Source organism: Dipodomys merriami, unplaced genomic scaffold, assembly GCF_024711535.1.
Source record: "Dipodomys merriami isolate MVZ:Mamm:240054 unplaced genomic scaffold, mDipMer1.0.p SCAF_11, whole genome shotgun sequence".
Taxonomy (NCBI): domain Eukaryota; kingdom Metazoa; phylum Chordata; class Mammalia; order Rodentia; family Heteromyidae; genus Dipodomys; species Dipodomys merriami.
Genome location: NW_027202382.1, coordinates 1,433,669 through 1,448,721, shown reverse-complemented (window position 1 = coordinate 1,448,721; position 15,053 = coordinate 1,433,669). Strand labels below are relative to the sequence as shown.

The following is a 15,053-nucleotide window of genomic DNA, read 5'->3' as shown; positions in this document are numbered from 1 at the left end:
TTTGTCTCTCTGAGCTTGACTTACTTCACTTAAAATAATTTTTTCCGGTTCTTTCCATTTCTTTAAAAATGGTACAGTATCATTCTTTCTAATGCATCCATTAGATTTTCTTGATCCATTTGTCTAATAAGGGGATCTGGGCTGACTCCATACTTTATGGTGAGTAGTGCTACAATAAACATGGCTGTGCTTTCTTTACTGCATCCTGGTTTGAAATCTTTAGAGTAAATGCCCAGGAGTGGAACTGTTGAACCAAGGGGTAGTTCTGTGTTTTTAATTTTTCTGGGGAACTTTCACATTGCTTTCCAAAGTGGCTGAGTAAGTTTATGTTACTACCAATAGTGTTAGGGTTCTGTTTTGGTTGTACCCCACCAGTATCTGTTGTTGCTTGTTTTCTTGATAATGGCTACTCTAACTGGGGTAAGGTAGAATCTGAGTGTTGTTTTGATTTGCATTTCCGTTGAGCATTCCTTCGTGTGTCCACTGGCCATTTTTACTTCTTCTAAGAAGACCCTCATTAGCTCATTAGCCCATTTATTGAGTTCTTGGCTTTTTGAGCATTAATTTTTTAAGCTCTCTGTAAATTCTGGATATTAGGCTATTGTCTGATATGCAGCTGGCAAATTTTTTTTCCCATTTTGTTAGCTATCTTTTAAGCTTATTGGCTAAAGTTTCTGCCCAGCAGTTTGATGCAGTTCAATTTTTCGTCTTTCTTTGATTTGTTATGCTGGATCTTTATTCAGAAAGCTTCTATTTATGCCCAGGAGCCCTAATGTTTCCCCTGCTCTTTCCTGTGTATACCAAATAAGCAACTTGAGAATAGAATTGTTATCTAATTTTCTCATTTCATTAACCAAGCACAGCACCTAACACATAATAGTAGCTCAGATATATTTACATATGTGAACTATACAAGTATTTAGCAAAATAACCTAACAGTTACCATGAAAATGTTTACCACATAAAGTTTATTCACTATTTTAGCATTCTTTTGAAAAAATCACTACCTTATACTAAAAGTTAAAACTAATTTAAAGCCAGATTTTACATACAGCTAACTTACACAAATTTTTATTCAAAGTGCTGTTTGTAACATACAAAATGTGAATTAAATGTACAGAAAGTACATTAAAAGTTGTTGCCTAGGGCTGAAAGGCTAGACAAGTTAGGAGTATGATAATTAGATTGTGTAAGTTTTTAGAAGATGACAATATTCTAAAATTAATTGTAATAATGATGGTAGATAGCTCTTCGAATATAGTATAAGCCACTTAATTATATGCTTTATAGTAGTGAATTATATGTGTGGTTCCATGGTTTCTGAATTATATTTCACTAAAAACATACAAAACCATCAGGAGCTGTTTGAGGATATTCTATATAATCTATATTCTGCATAGTCTATAAAATAATTTTCAAGAGAAGTGACTCAGCATTACATGTTTACCACAAATAATATACTCTAAGAGGTAAATGAGAGAGTATACATCTAAATCTGATAAGGTCATCTTTAAAGGTTTATCATTATATAGAAAAGGCTGAAATTCAGTTATGTATGTTACTTCATATGTAAAATAAACTGATTTAGAGCTAAGAAAAAATCAAGGACATTTAATTGTAATATGTCACATGATGCTAAATTCTAGCAAAGTAAAAGTCATCCAGCCTTTCAAAGATCTGTATGGTCTTAGTATCAAAACTTAACTCTACATGAGAAAATAGATAAGTAACAGAAAAGGCTAATTATATTAGGTTTAATTCTTCTTTAAGAAAAAATGTGTTCATTCCTTGCCAGGCTGAACATTATAGCATATGCATGATAAGATCAAGCAAACAAACTGTATGTTTTCTAAAATATGAGTATCCTTCATCAAGTTTTATACTTAGGGCAACTAAAAGACCTATGTGGAAGGATCAGCATTAAGCCCAAAGGACAGGAAGTGCACAAAAAGAAAGCAAGCAATTCCCTTGTGTCTTTTGCAGGTCACTACCAAGGACCATGTTAGCAGATCCACACCAGACCCTTAACAGGCAGTTCTGCTGCTACCAGTAATTAGCTTGGACAGCTCTGGCTCCAAGAGTAGCAGCAAGGCTACACCATAATGAGCTCAGCTGGGATTAGCAGGACAGGGCAGGGAACCAAGAGAGCTCAAGCATTCTGCATTGCGTATATATCTAAGAGATCAAACAAGGATGGCTGGCTAGGTTATCCCCTCTCCACCTCATTCCAAAAATGAAGCACGGCAGTCTCTAAAATACAGGCTAATGAGGAGCGACACCTCCAACAGATGAGAGCCACATTAATTAACACAATCCCTAGATCATATTATACAGTTTCCATCAGACATAGCAAATGTGCAACTTGTTATTGCATAATACACACACATACACACATAAACACACACTCATATATATGTATTCTAAAAGGCAGTCTTTTTGTTGTTACTTTTTTGGACAAAATCCAAATAATTTCCTTTTAAAAATTTTATAAGGTATTTCTCTAATGGCCTTTAAACCACAAAACAATTCCTCTATAATGTTCATTTAAGTCCATATATTAAAAAAAAGAAAAGAAAGAGAAACTCACTTTTGAATCATTAGCTCCTGGTTTTCCCTTTTGAAATATGCCAGCTCATTCCATACAGCATCAGAATCTTCTTGGCGAAGTTGTTGGGGATCAGCTCTCTTTATTTTTCTGCTTTCAGTCCTATTTTTAATGAAATTTTTGTTTTCCTCAACATATTTAAAGTGAAATATAAATTAATTTATAGATTTCTTAGATTTTAGAAATACAAGTATCTGTTGACTAAATTTCAATTACTAATTTCATGTTCACTAGTTATGGATTTATTTTCTAAGTTATTAGTGTAAAGAAATTAAAATCCTATGTAATACTTTCCTAAAGCTAAACTGTTACCAAGGAAAGCAACTTTTAAGCAAATACATAACATTCTAAAATTTCTTTCATTCATTCCAGCACAGAATAACAGGTATAAAACATAAACTGGAGGAGTATAACCATTTTTATTATAAGCAGTCAACTGAACTAGAATTTTCTGCCATCCAATCTGAAAGTAGTAGAGATGCCCTGTCTTATAATATGCTATTAACAGTGAACATGTCAGAAAGCAATTTCTCTTCAGCAGTGATTACCAGAAAAGTTAGGTGTGAAGAGGCTACATCTAGGAAAATTGACTTGATTACTGCTTTACTAACATATGATTGGAAATATTTTCCATTCATCAAAGCAAAAATTAGACATGATGATTTTCAACAAGTAATTTCGAATAGTCTTTACATTTTCATTTTCTGTACATAAAACAAACTCTTCATTTTATTTTTTTAAAATGCTGTAGTGGCCAAATTAGAAACAGTATTTCTCTATAGAACAGACCAATGTGTATCATCAACATTGCCCTAAAGGATCCATCTCAAAAGATGAGATGGTAGTAGATTTTCTGTACTCATTCAGTCCTTTGCCCTCTGTTGATACTGTTAACAAGGGAGCCACTTAGAAATAACCAAGATCTGAACACCTGTTCAGAGCAATTGAACTGAGACCACCAATTCATTCAAATAAGCTAGAGAACAAACTGATGGATAGTAAAGATCTTCAAATTACATATTAGGTTGAAATAGTCTTAGGACAGTAACTATATATGTGAATTATATATTAATTTTACATTTCTCTATTTTTTTTATTAAAATGTAAATCACTGCATTATAAAAATTTTAATGCTTTTTTTACTTATTTGAAAGCAGATCTGTATAGTAACTATTTTCTTGATAGTAACTATTTTGTACTGAATATATTCTTTAATTAGATTATTCCACACATACTACAATATATACAATAATTCTTAAGTACCTACTGCTATTGACATCTTCAAATGATAAGAAAACTTATAGCATGGCTAGCACATTTCTGTTTTCATTTATTATATTCTGCATTTAAAAATTTATAATAAAGATTTGACTACCAAATAATGTCTTTAAATCCAAACAAAAGCCATTAAAACAACTATATAATGCTATACCATTCCATTTAATATTTAGGGAAATGTCTTTATGAGCCATGTAACTCACATGCCACTGCCTTCTTCCCACTGTTTTAATTGCTCTTTTACTGCTCTGTAGTTGGTCTGTAACATCTGTAGCCTTTCTTTGCGTTTTTCATGGGCATCTCTTAGCTCATCATTTTCTTGGCACTACAATACAAAGAAGGTTTAAAAGTTTGCAGGAAGTATTGATATAATGTTTTGTGTAAAAGGTTGCCCATCTAAGTGATTTTAAAAGAAAATAAGGTGAAAAACTGAATGTCTTTATATTTCTTAAGCAAAGGGAAGAAATTCCTAAAGTAACAAAATGCAATACATTGGTTTGATAAAGTTGATCAGCTCACTAAGCAACTTAATCTATTCAAATAATTTCAAAATTTTGCTGTCAAATTAGTCCCATGGAATAGGATACTGTAATAAACATACAAAATTCCATAAGTATATTTTGTAAATTTTTAATATTTTGTTTCCCAACAACACAAGAATTTATCTATGTATAATAGAAGATTGGTTTGTTAAAAAGTAGAGACATTATTAAGATTAATTCTTCAGAACACTTACTCATACTTAAATATATAATAAGGCATAAGGAGTTCACAAAAGAAAGAAAATAAGGCTGAATCTATATTAAAAAAAAACAAACTCAAACAAAATAAAATAAAATTTAAAAAAAAATTGGGTTTTGGGGGGATAAAAACACAGTCAACAACTTTTAAAAGTATATGGCACATGAGATAAACATTCATTAGATATAAACACAAATAAACTTTATAAAGGTCAAATTCTTAATCGTTAGAAGATATTCACATATTTATGAACTAAGTTTCTTTAATAAGGAACTTCAATTCCTTCAATTAAAAGAAATATTCATATTTCTAAGTAAGTGAACTTGTATGTTTATTTGCTGGGAAAAATAATAGGACAACAAAGGCATTATGCTTGCCCTGCAAAGACACAAAGCAAAAGTTTGGCTTTTTCACTCTCTCCTCTTCCTAGGTATTATTAACAGTGATGTACTTCCACTGGAATTCAATTTTCTTGACCATTGATGTGTCACCTCAATAGTGAAGCAATGCTTTATAGTTTCTATAACTTCTGTGCATTTCCATCTGTCTCATCAGTATGAATACTTTTACTTTCTGCTTTGATTATACTTCCATTAACATTGTTCTTTTAAGTAGCTATCAGGACATAGTGAGTGTTACAGATACAAAGAAATACAGTATTCTACATGCCTTATGGAAATGACAGTGCTTATAATCCAAAAGTATGGAAATAGAACCTTTTGACAGGATCATATTATTTCAAAGAGTATGCAAGTTATCAGCTATTGCAAACTTGCCAAAAGGCAGTATCCATTTGATAAATGAAAAAACTTCCAGATGCTAAGTTCAATTTTGTTCATTTTGTTGAAGAACCACACAGAAAGGGCCTATAATATGCAAGATATTAACTATTCACAAATCCAGATCTTGTTGCCCAGTTGTTAAATCTTACTGTGAATCCCGTGTATGTCAGTTTCTCCATGTTGAAAATAGTTATTTAAATCCCTTCTTCTAAGGCAACAGGAATAAATTAATCTTAAACTTGAATTTTCCATCCCACAGATGACTACCAATCTAAATATTAGTTTACTTCTTTGACCTATAAACTTCCTAATCATAAGTGTGCTAAGTGAATAATTTCAGTTAGTCAAATAAAACACTGATCATTAATGATCATTAATGATAACACTGCTATCATAGATGACATGGTTGTAATTATTTGGATTCCTAAGAACCAAGTTTTACAAAAAAATAAAAAACTAATAGGAGAAACCCTAGGTCTCCTTGGCACAGGCTGAAATTTTATTAATAGAGACACAGAAACACAACAAATCAAAGAAAGGTTGGACAAATGGGATTGCATGAAATTGCAGAGCTTCTGCATGGCAAAGGACATAGCTAGCAAGATCAATAGAAAGCCCATGCAGTGGGAGAAGATCTCCACTAGCCATACAACAGACAAGGGTCTCATATCTAAAATATACCTGGAACTCAAAAAATAAAATCCCTCAACAACAAATCTTCAAAGAAACAACTGCCCAATAAATAAGTGGGTTAAAGACTTAAAAGAGAAACTTCTCTGAAGAGGAAAGAAGGATGGCCAATAGACACATGAAGAAATGCTCAACCTTCCTAGCCATAAAAGAAATGCAAATCAAAACAACATTGAGATACCACCTCACCTCAGTTAGAATGGCTATAATCAAGAACTCTAATAACAACAGATGCTGGAGAGGATGTGGACAGAAGAGAACCATACTGCATTGTTGGTGGGAGTGTAAACTTGTTCAACCACTTTGGAAAGCAGTATGGAGGTTCCTCAAAAGACTCCACATAGAGCTCCCTTATGACCCAGCAAATCCTACTTTTGGACATTTACTCAACTGTTCACAAACAAGACCACACTAAAGCTACCAGCTCGACTATGTTTATTGCAGCATTATTTATCATAGCTAAGATATAGAACCAACCCAGATGCCCCTCAGTAGATGAATGGATCAAGAAAATGTGGTATATATACACAATGGAATTCTATGCCTCCATCAGAAAGAATGACATTGCCCCATTTGTTAGGAAATGGAAAGACCTGGAAAAAGTTGTATTAAGTGAAGTAAGCCAGGCCCAAAGAAACATAGATCTCATGGTTTCCCTTATTTGCAATAACTAGTATATGTCTGAGTCAAGCAGAAAAGGTCAGATAAGTTGATGTTAGGGAAATGAACCCTAAGATATGTATTCAAATGTTTTTTTTCTTTCATGCGATTGTTTCTAACACATTTATAAGATTATTTCTTTGTTGCATTGTATGTTCCTCCGTCACAGTATAACTCCTGCTTTCACTGTATTCGATGTTGGTATAATTTGTGGAGGGGAAGGGAAAAAACAAATTGTTTAAATAGAGATACAGGTGGACCCATTGCAACAATGAGATGTACAAGTCGTTATGTCGAAAACGAACTTTACAACTTTGGTGGGGGGAGGAGGAGGATAGGGTGGGGGAGCGGGGGAGGATGGGAAGGGATGGGAAGGGGAAACAAAGGAGGAGGCTACAATGCTTGATACAAAATGTACTCATTATCTTGTAACCCCTCTGTACAGTATTTTCACAATAAAAAAAATTGGTTACAATTTTAGCTGAGAAAAAAAAAGAATCAAGTTTTAGGCCAGGTACAATGACTCATGGTTGTAATTACAGCTACTCTGGAGGCAGAGATCAAAAGAGTTGGAGGCCAGTCTTCCCAAAAAAATTGGGGGGGAGGGGATATTGAGGAAGAAAGGGAAGGGATGGTAGGGGAAAAATAAAGGAGGAGGTAACAATGCTTGATAGGAAATGTACTCATTACCTTAGTCATGCATGTAATTGTAACCCTCCCTATACTATTTTTACAATAAAAAAAAAACATAAAAAAGAAGGGCTATTAATAAAGAGAACTGGCTTTTGTTAAGCTCCTAAAAAAAGAGAGATCTTCATCTCAACAAATAAGTCAGGCATGGTATGCACACCTGTAATTCAAGCTACATAAGAGGTAACAATGCTTAATAGGAAATGTACTCATTACCTTACTCATGTAACTTTAACCTCTCTGTACAGTATTTTTACAATTAAAAATATAAACAAAAAAAGAGGCACAACTAGGAGGAAAAATGATGTTAAAAGTCTCCATCCAGAAAATTACCAAAACACAAAAAAGATGGGGGTATGGTTTAAGTGGCGTTTGACAAACATGAGTTTCTAAGTTGAAATCTCAGTATTACCCCAAAAAATAGTTCTATTAGATTTTAATAAGATGTACCAGTAATTTATGAATAAAATAAATTTAATTTTAAGAAAGCTAGGAATCCTATGAGAGATTAAAGTCAAAACTACACATTTTAAGCTTACAGTTGATATAAAATGATTATGTAATTCTGTTCTGTTTTAAAAGTATTCTATAATAACTTGCTTTGTTTATCCTTCATGAATCAAAATTCTTTCATACAAGTCTTATTTTAAAACAAATTTCTTAAGACATTACAAAGATTGACCAAAAATTACATTCTACTAATATTCCATTACTTTCCCAACCTTATTTATTATTTCCCAACATTATTCCTTCTCATCCTCTGTTGAATTAATAGAATAAGTTGTTTCTTATTAACACTGTCACTATTCTAATAGTTTCCAGTACTACTTCAGCTACCATTAAACATTGTTTTCCTTAATTCTAATTGAGCTACCATTAAACATTGTTTTCCTTAATTCTAAAACACAAACTAAACTTCATTAGGCCATTAGCAAACATTTTAGACTCACTAGGAAATCTACCAAATCTCATATATCATTTATGATATGTTATACTTTATGGGAGACATACAAATCATAGCACTGAATGCTCCCACTTCTGATTCCTAAAGCCTTAGTAAAAATGTTCAATAGTGGCAAATAGTTTTGGTTTTCCTGTAATAACTCAATAAATAGCTATTCCCATTAGCTAGTTATTATAGTCAAAGATTTTATTGATATGTTTTCTGTTTTAATTTTACTTGGTGCTTGATTTATTATCTCTAACACTAGAATGTTTGCAAAAGTTTTAGAGTTATTAAAAGTTAAACTATTTAAAATCAAACTAAGGATTATTTGTAACTCAATATAATAGAAATAATAATTGTTCTTAAAGACATTTATAGTTAGGTTAATGTGCTAAACTAATCCTGGCACTAGTGTTTATTTGTCCTACTCCACAAACTAAAAATTTACAAAAATCTAAATGTTAGATAATAAGACTTCACAAAAAATGTTCCTACAAGAACCGATGGCAGATGAAGTTACTTGTCAAAAGTTGATAATCTTAAAAGAATTAATAACTCTATATTTCACTTGACATGAGATTAAAAGCAAAATTGTGCTTCATTTAGGAAATATTACCACCAAATTTCTTAAAAAAAAATTAAGTATATGAACTGATACTGTTTATATCACTAACTCAAAGGACACATACAAAAACATTACAATGTATAATTGATAGCCAATGAATGAGATTCATTCATGAGAACACTCTAAAATTACTAAACTACCATCTTCATAGTTCTGTGTACAAGCAAGTTTGAATGACTAAAATTTGTATCAGCTAACTTTATTCAAAGATACTTATAAACTCATTTTTAATTTCATAAAATAGAAACTTTTATCTAGCCTGATTTGGTTAAAATCTCAATGAGAATAAAGCAAATAAAAACAGCACAAGTTCCGATGATAAAGCAGTGACTCAATGTTAAGGGAATTAGAACAAGGTTTTATACAAGTAAAAATAAAATGAAGTATTGAATAAAATACCAAAAATCCCATTATGAAAATTTAGTTTCAGCAAATTTTATAAAATACATATGAAACATACATATCATGATTCTGAAAAAAGGATATGTAAACTATCTTTGACAGAGAATTAAATAGCATTGAGAAGTGTTAATAGAATCAAGTAATCAAATGCATGAAAGTCAATGAAGTAGGAATCCAAGGTTTCACAAAAATAGTAAGGATTTCATAAAACTCTAATGTGCTCATTTCTAAAGTTTATTTTAGAAGTTGTTAGATCACAAAATTCATGACATCAGAATTACAGTTGGGTGAACAAATGCAATCATGCTATTTAGTATACACTATGTGGAAAATGACTTATGTAACTTGTGGGAAAGGAAGCCGGGGGTGACACTTTCCAAAAGAAAAAATGTACTTATTACCTGACTTATGAACTGGCAGCCCATATCTACACACCTTTATAGTACCAATAAAATTACTTTTTAAAAGCAGTTGTTATTTCTTTTATATCATTAGCTGTTGTTATTTCTTTTATATCATTAACTTATTTATTATTTATTACATGACAATGATAAACCATCTTAAAATATGTAAGGGTATTCACAAAAGAAAATACAAGAAGATCATGTTAATAAGTGTACAAATAAATGTGTAAACTTACTGCTGATATAATAAAGAGCATAATCTCAATGTATCAAAATGCATATATAAATGTTATATGCACCATTGTGGAAACTATATCTCTCTCCCTCTTTTAATTTACCTGGGAAAATCAGCCTTGGACTATACAACTGTCTCTGGTTCCATGGATTCTGTCTTTTGTGTTTAGTTCAGCATTTCCTCTCTTCCAATGGATACCAGCAAGTTGGAAGATATTAATAAGTATAATATAGCCAATATGAAAAAAACATACATTTCAATAGGAGAAAACATGTACCTTTCACAGTACACATTGATATTCTAAAGTCTCACAAAAGAAGAGACTGTTAACTAATTGTCTATAATAATCATTTAAGCATGGAACATTTTTGGCAATCTTTATCTGAACTTCTCCACTCATCCCTTGAAGCTGTAATTGTACTTTCCTAATAAAAACATTTTAATATAAAAAAACTTAGCATGTATTAGTGGTTAACAATCTATAAAGGTAATACTCAGATGAACAAATATATTTTATAATTCAAAAGTCATGTGTTACAGGTTGAATTATGAAACTCTGCCTCCACTCTCAGAAACAATGTATGTTAGATTCCTAAGTCACAAAATATATGATCTTATTTGGAGACACTGACATAAGTTAAAATTAAGTCATTAGGTAGACCTTAATCCAATATGACCAATATCCTTTGTTAAAAGAGGAAAGATTAACACAAGGAAAGGCCAGGCTCTATAGTCTGACATCTATTATCTTAGTTACTCAGGAGGCTAGGATCTCATGGTTCAAAGCCAGTCCAGTAACAAACCTGAGACTCTTATCGCCAACTAACAAGTAAAAAGTCAGAAGTGAAGGTATGGCTCAAGTGGTAGAGCACCAGCTTCTTCAGAGTACAAAGGCCCTGAGCTCTACTGAAGTAGAGTGTGTGTGTGTGTGCACACGCACACGCGCACACACACACACACACACACACAGACGGGAGAGAGATGTGAATAGACGAAAAATAATATTAAAATAGGAAGAATGCTACTTACAAGACAAGACATTCCCAAGGCTTCGAGAGGTAAGAGACAAGAATATAACTGATTGCCTCTTGCAGTACTTGAAGGAACCAAACTTACTGCTGTCTTTGTTTAAGACCAAGTTACCTCCATAAACATTAGACAATAAATTTGTTTTACTAAGCCACCCCAGTATTTTGTTATAGGAAACGAACAGACATCATCATTATCATCATCATCATCATCATCATCATCATCTTTACCATCATTATTCTTATTCTTATTATTTAGTGTTGGAGCTCAAACCCAGGACTTTAGCCAGGTACCGGTGACTCCTGTCTATAATCCTACCTAATGAGGAGGCTGAGATATGAGGATTGTGGTTCAAAGCCAGCCCAGGCAGAAAGGTCCTTAAGATTTCTAATTAACCACCAAAAAGCCTGAAGTATGGAAATGTAGCTCAAGTGATAGAGAACCAGTCTTTAGAAGAAAAGCCAAGCTAGAACACATGGCCCTGAGTTGAACTTCCAATACCAGTATAAAAATGAAAAACACCAACAACCAAAAAAATCAACATGCTAAATATACATTAATATACATTCTACCAGTTAACTACATCCCCAGGCCCAGGCATACTATTAATCAAACTACTTTAGACTTAATGCACTTAAATAGTAACAAAAATGTTAACATTATACCATAATAAGCTGTAATAGAATAAGGAATTTTATCTCTACAAATATGATCGTTTTCCTCATTACACCAAACTAAAGCTATAAAAGGACTCTGGTTTCAATAAATCTTCTTAGATTACTATAAATTTTGTTTACTAACTTCTTTTCTTAAATATCCTTGAGTATAGTGTTTTTTCCCCTTTAAGAAATTGTACTAAATGATAAAATGAAGAAAAACTTTTGCTCCCGTGTTTCATCATTTGAAAAAATCTGTGAAAGATGACATACATTTGAAATTCATAATTTTTACCAATTACACTGAGAAAAAATGTGAATAAAGAAAAACTACTAAGAAGAAATTTTGTGAGGACAAGAATTTTACTCTGAAAATAAAATTGTATAGTTAGCTAAGAAATCAATAGTCAAAATAAGCCTAAAGATAAAAATCAAAATAGCCTGTCTGAGATTCTTTTTTTTTTTTGTCTATTACTAGAGTTGGAACTCACTCTCACACTTTCTAGGTTTGCATGCCAAGCGGGTACTCCACCACTTGAGCTACAACTTCAGCCCAGATTTTTGCTGGTTATTTTGGAGACAGAATCCCAAGGATTTTCTTGCCTGACTCATCTTGAACCACAATCCTCCAGATCTCAGCCTCTTAAGTAGTCTTTTTGGATAAGATTAATATTTTTAATAGAATGCTATGACTTGAATAACGTTTGTATTTGACCCGCATTGTTCATATAGTAAAATTTAATTCTCATTGTACAAAGTGGAAACTTAACCTGAAATGGCATTCAGAGTTGGTAGCTTAGAGATGTGATCAAGCTTAGACCAGGTCACTAGGGTTGAGCTCCTAGGAGTGAATCCCAATGGTCTTATAAGAAGAAAGAAATAAGAAAGAGCATAAGATGTATATTACAAAGAGGTATACTTCCTCTTCCAATAAAATTCTCTATACTTCCTCAGGACTGTACCACTATGAAGAATCATCAGACACATCCATCTGCAGAACTGTGAGCAAAATAAACCTTTTTTCTTTATAACTAATACAATGTTTAGTATTATGATCAAAGTAAAACATACTAATACACTGAATAAAGTATAATGCCCTCTTCAATGTAGATGGCCTTCAACATCTACAATGAACCAATTTTGTTTCAGAAGACACAAACTTGAAGTAAAACTTTTTCTCCTAAATAGTAACTATATACTATATGAAAAATAATGCAAACTTTATTGTTGGGAATCTGTCTTAATGGTAGAGCATCTGTCCAGCATGCACAGGTCTAGAGTTCAATCTCTATCACTAAAAACTTATGGGAAACATAAGTATAATGATCAAGGTCTGAGGCTGGCCTTGGGCAAAAAAGTAAAGGCCCACTCTAGGCAATGGTGGCTCACACTTGTAATCCTAGCTACTCAGGAAGCTGAGGTCTGAGGATTGAGGTTAAAAACCAACCTGGGCAGGAAAGTCTGCTTATCTCCAATTAACCACCAGAAAACTGGAAGTGGCACTGTGGTTCAAGTAGTAGAGCACTAGCCTTGAGCTGAAGAGCTGAGAGACAGTGCCCAGGCCCAGATTTCAACTGACCAAAAAAAAAAAAAAAAAAAAAAAAAAGGGAAAGACCCTATACAAAAATAACTAAAGCAAAAGAGGTTGGGGATATGGATCAAGTGATAAACCTGCTTATTAGCAGGTCTTATGTTTAAACCTGGGTCAGGGCAGGGTGGGGGGAGGGCAGGAAAAGAGGAGGGGAGAGGAGGAGAGGGGGAAGGGGAAGCAGCAGCAGCAATTGCCTCCTGGTTCTGAGGTCCTAAGTTCCATACCTGTACCACCAAAATCTGTTATTTAATCAGTCTTCAGTCACACAAAATTGGAACAGTATGTGTGAAGAAGATCTCTGATAAAAAGTGATATGGTGAAAGACGTAAAGATGGAATGAATATATTTGACTTGGCTTGTTTAAAATGGATAATGAGGGCTGGGAAGGTGGCTCAGTGGTAGAGCGCTTGCCTTGCAAGCCAGAGGTCCTGGGTTCTATTCCTCAGCACCACATAAGCAAAAAGAAAAAAGCCGGAAGTGGCGCTGTGGCTCAAGTGTTAGCGCGCTAGCCTTGAGCTGAAGAGCTGAGGGACAGTGTCCAGGCCCAGAGTTCAGGCCCCACAACCGGACCCAAAAAAATAAATAAATAAATACATAAATAAAATGGATAATGAATGATTTTAAGATATAAATGTAAATGTGCTGTGGATAAGATTTCCCTGGTAACTTGCTATTTCAGCTAGCAACTGTAATTCTAACTCTGTAACCCTGTCACTCTGTAACTCTGCTTCTGCTATTTTCTGAGCAATGCGAACCCTAACCCAGCAGAACCATCACCACCCTTTGTTCTATTCCCCTGCTTCCCACCAGCAAAACCTTGGTGGGAAATTTAAACTTAAGGTGCACATTTCTTGTAACAATCATTGGATAAAACCAACACCCAGCCTCCCCCTTTCCCCACCGGGCTGGCCCTCAGGGCTGTTTCCTGGGATCCCAACTCCAGGTGCGGTCCTCGTGTGCAGTCCTCATACATCAGCACTTTTCCCTCAATAACATCTTTGACATTTTCACTGTTGGCTGAGTGGTCTGTCTCACTGCCCCTCCCCACTACAAAAAGAATTCACAAAGTAAAAACTAGTAAGTCTAACCTTTCAAAGTCAAACCAATACACTATTAAACTTGGCCAGAGTATCCATTCAAATATTACATGTTATGAGACAAAGTCAGTTGAAATGATAAAATAATGGATTTTTTTTATAGTACTGAGAATTGAACATAGTCCTCACAATTAATAACACTTCTACTTGAGCATATACCAAGAACTTTTTGCTATAGTTAATTTTTAGACAGGGTCTTGCACTTTTGACTGGGCCACCATTTGAAAGTGAACCTCCTACCTTCTCCCTATAGCTGGGATTATAGAAGTGAAGCACTATGCCTTGTCAAAATACTGGTGTTAATTTGCCATTTTTACTATGTATTATGTTTGTTTGTTTGTATGTATTTTTTGTGGAACTGATACCAAACTCTGTCTTTTATGTTGGACAATGGTTGTACTATTGAGTTACATCCTTAGCCTTGACTAAGTTTTACATACAGGATAACTATAAATCACTTAAAATAGTAGAGTTTTCAAACTCACTTTTAGTTTTACAGATAGATATAAATATGTATCATATATAATAAACATAGTAAATTCTCTTTCCTCTTCCTGGAGTTCTATGTTTTTGTCTCTGAGAAATGTAATAAATGTATTACCAACTTACAACAAAAACACAA

At 33.3% G+C, this 15,053-nt stretch overlaps 1 protein-coding gene across 10 annotated transcripts in view; it reads right to left on the bottom strand.

Annotated features, from left to right (window-relative positions):
• Cntln (centlein) overlaps window positions 1-15,053 on the bottom strand; it is a 199,432-nt gene that overhangs the window by 91,672 nt on the left and 92,707 nt on the right. For all 10 annotated transcript variants that reach the window (XM_070007817.1, XM_070007750.1, XM_070007757.1 and 7 more), the window contains 2 exons: window positions 4,087-4,208; window positions 2,588-2,707 (listed from right to left, as the gene is read on the bottom strand). In XM_070007817.1, coding sequence (XP_069863918.1) covers window positions 2,588-2,707; window positions 4,087-4,208 — 242 coding nt within the window. The remainder of the gene's footprint in view (window positions 1-2,587; window positions 2,708-4,086; window positions 4,209-15,053) is intronic.